The 2,859-nt window shown below is 40.6% G+C and overlaps 1 protein-coding gene across 3 annotated transcripts in view; it reads right to left on the bottom strand.

Annotated features, from left to right (window-relative positions):
• Positions 1-2,859, bottom strand: part of LOC112136373 (transcription factor SOX-30) — a 22,377-nt gene continuing 19,518 nt past the window's right edge. For all 3 annotated transcript variants that reach the window (XM_036214707.1, XM_024258040.2, XM_024258042.2), the window contains exons 8-10: positions 508-615; positions 370-418; positions 1-299 (exon numbers count right to left, since the gene is read on the bottom strand). In XM_036214707.1, coding sequence (XP_036070600.1) covers positions 253-299; positions 370-418; positions 508-615 — 204 coding nt within the window. In that variant the 3' untranslated portion in view covers positions 1-252. The remainder of the gene's footprint in view (positions 300-369; positions 419-507; positions 616-2,859) is intronic.

Below are 2,859 nucleotides of genomic sequence, written 5' to 3'. Positions count from 1 at the left end.
TACTGTTTTTTCATACTTTTATTAAACACATTACACTCACCGGCCAGTTCATCAGGTCTACCAGTGAGTGTAGATCACACACTAGACTTCCTATTAGAACTTCATGTGAGCATGTTGGAGCCCTACATCACAATCCTGGACCAGTATGGGGCATTTGGGCCACAATGTGAAAAAATACACAAAGGTGGTATTTGATTGAATGAGCTGATGGAAGCAGGCGGCTCTGCTGCTGATGTCAGGAGGAGTGTGAGGTCAGAGAGGAGCACACGGCCGGATGGATCCAGGCAGGACGTTCAAACCTGCAGGCAACAGCGGAAGAGATGGAGCTGCTTGCAGTGATCTTGCATCACTGCTCTCAGGGGGTCTTACCCTGGATTCTGGAGGGAGCTCCTTTCCTGGAAATCCTTTTCTTTTTGCCCTGTGAACACACACCAGACGTTCCTGCTGACAACCTCATCAAAATGTTTCTGTGTGTTTCGGCGGCGCCGCCGTGACCTGCGCTCATACATAATTGTCTGAGCTGGACCAGTCCGGATGCTGCTGCGCGTGGAGCCGCTTCTCCTCGTCGGCCTGGTTGAAGTACTTGGCTTTTTGCTCCTCTGACAGCACACTCCACTGTGGAACAAAAACACACTGTCAACAACCAACACCAGAGCTCCTTCACGATCCGCTGGACACCTCAGGTGTTAAAGGGTTAAATATAGCTGATGGTTTAATACATCTAAGCTTCCTGCTCCCGTAAAGACATAAAAGCTGTCTTTGTGGGGCTGTCAAACAGGGATGGGTGATATATCAGTGCCTGTATCGGCATCGCCCGATAGTTGCACTATTTAAGATTATCGGTGTTGGTCAAGTCAAAATTTCCACTGATGTTTCTCTTACTTTGACCAAGGGATACAGTGTATGGGGTCAATTCAGGATCAGCTTAAAGTGAACAAAATAGAAAAACAGATTGAAAACTTGATAAATTACGACAGAGTATTTGGGCCAATTCATGAAGAAAATTTTATTTTTTAAATTACGACTTCAAATCTCATAAATTTATGAAGAAAAAGTCTTAACAGCTAAATTATGAGAATAAAGTCGTATATTTATGACTTTAAAAGTCATAGGCTACATTTATGACTTTTAATCTCGTAAATTTACAAGAAAAATCTCAAATCGTGATTAAAAGTTGTAAATTTACAAGATTAAAAGTCATAAATTAATGAGAAAAGAACCAAACTTCTGTTTATCAGAGCCGTGCTTGAAGATGAAAGACGTGGAGTATCTTGTGAATCTTGTTAAAAATAAAGAAATTCTAAACCTTTTGGTGATTCAAAATCAAATTATTTCCTGGTTCAGTGTCTGTAGTGCGGATTTTCCTATGTAAAACAAAGAGCTCAGGGATACATGTTCACAGGAGTCCCTTTATTTTGCCTTTCATTTCCCAGAAGCCCTTTCGCCACCTTACGTCATGTCTCCTTCATGCGCAGAAACCAGAAACCAAAGGAGAATGTAAACAGAGCTTTGGGGGGGTTGCCCTAATACTCAATCGTAAAAGATAGACATTGTAACCTAAAAAAAATGGAAAATTTGAAAACAAGACACTGTAAATTGAAAAAAAAAAAAGTTTTAAAATTGTGAAGAAAAAAAATTGAAAATAAAAAAAAATACTGAAAACTTGAATGAAAAACTATAAATGTAAAAAATACCATTTGAAAAATATTTTCTCTATTAGTAACAGCTGCTGTTTTGAATGTATTATTTTTTTTTATGAATCTTCACTTTCAGTCCTCAGTTTTCAGTTTTAATTCTGATTTTCAAGTTTTTGCTGCTGAGATGATCCTATTTTTTAGGGGCGGGTTGGAAATATGTATTCATTGATTTGAATCCACTTAAGCTTAATAGATCAATAATCCACTCACAAAAAATATAAATCAATTTAGCCCATAAAGCTAAAGTCCGCTAGCTTGATGCTAGCGTTTAATGGAAGTCCCCATAGGACGGCTAATGCTAACGCTCAGTCAACCTAAAAATACATTGCTGACTAAATGAACACCTTCATTTACTTACAGGCATGAATTTTTCCAAACTCTTTTAAATAAAGTAACTATTTGTGGTCTAAAAACATTGTTTTTTCCTTATACTGTTGCCTTCTTCTTCTCTTGTTACCATGGCGGCGCAATGCTTTGCAGCGGCTTCTGTAGCTCCCGGAGAAAAAGTCTTTTTCTAACACTTTTTCAACCTTTTTAGTGATAATTTGGAAACCACTTCGCGTCTGAAGTATAGCTCAACTGAACTCATGAACATCTGGAAGAGTTCAGTTAGTTTCATATCTAATAACTTAAAATCGTTACTTGGAAGACTGCATCTCCTGAGGTCTGCAGCATGGCGGAACAGATCAACAGGACCAACTGTCAAGAGGAAGAGATGCGCCCGGAAACAAAAACGAGGCAAGCGGGCGGGTGTGCAGGTCCGGTTGATGGCCAGCAGACCAGCAATACCAAGTCTCTTTTTGGCCAATGTCCACTCACTGGACAACAAAATGGATTTACTTCGCCTTAGACTGAGTATGGCAGAGAAGAAGAATTGTGCTGCTCTTTGTTTATCTGAAACCTGGTTAAATGAAAACATGCCGGATTCGGCCTTCCAGATGGACAACCTGCAGCTGTTCAGAGCAGACCGCGACTGCCGGTCAGGCAAAACGCGAGGAGGAGGACTATGTGTGTACATAAATGAAGGTTGGTGCACTAACTGTGAGGTGAAAAGAAGCTCCTGCTCTGAGGCCGTAGACCAGGGGTCTCCAACTAATTTGGCGAGAGGTCCAGTAACTCTGTCAGCTTGGTAGACCGGGGTCCGAACATGCAAAAACATTCA

The sequence above is a fragment of the Oryzias melastigma genome, linkage group LG13, assembly GCF_002922805.2.
Source record: "Oryzias melastigma strain HK-1 linkage group LG13, ASM292280v2, whole genome shotgun sequence".
Lineage (NCBI taxonomy): Eukaryota > Metazoa > Chordata > Actinopteri > Beloniformes > Adrianichthyidae > Oryzias > Oryzias melastigma.
Note: the sequence above shows the minus strand (reverse complement) of the source record. Positions and strands in the feature narration are given on the sequence as shown.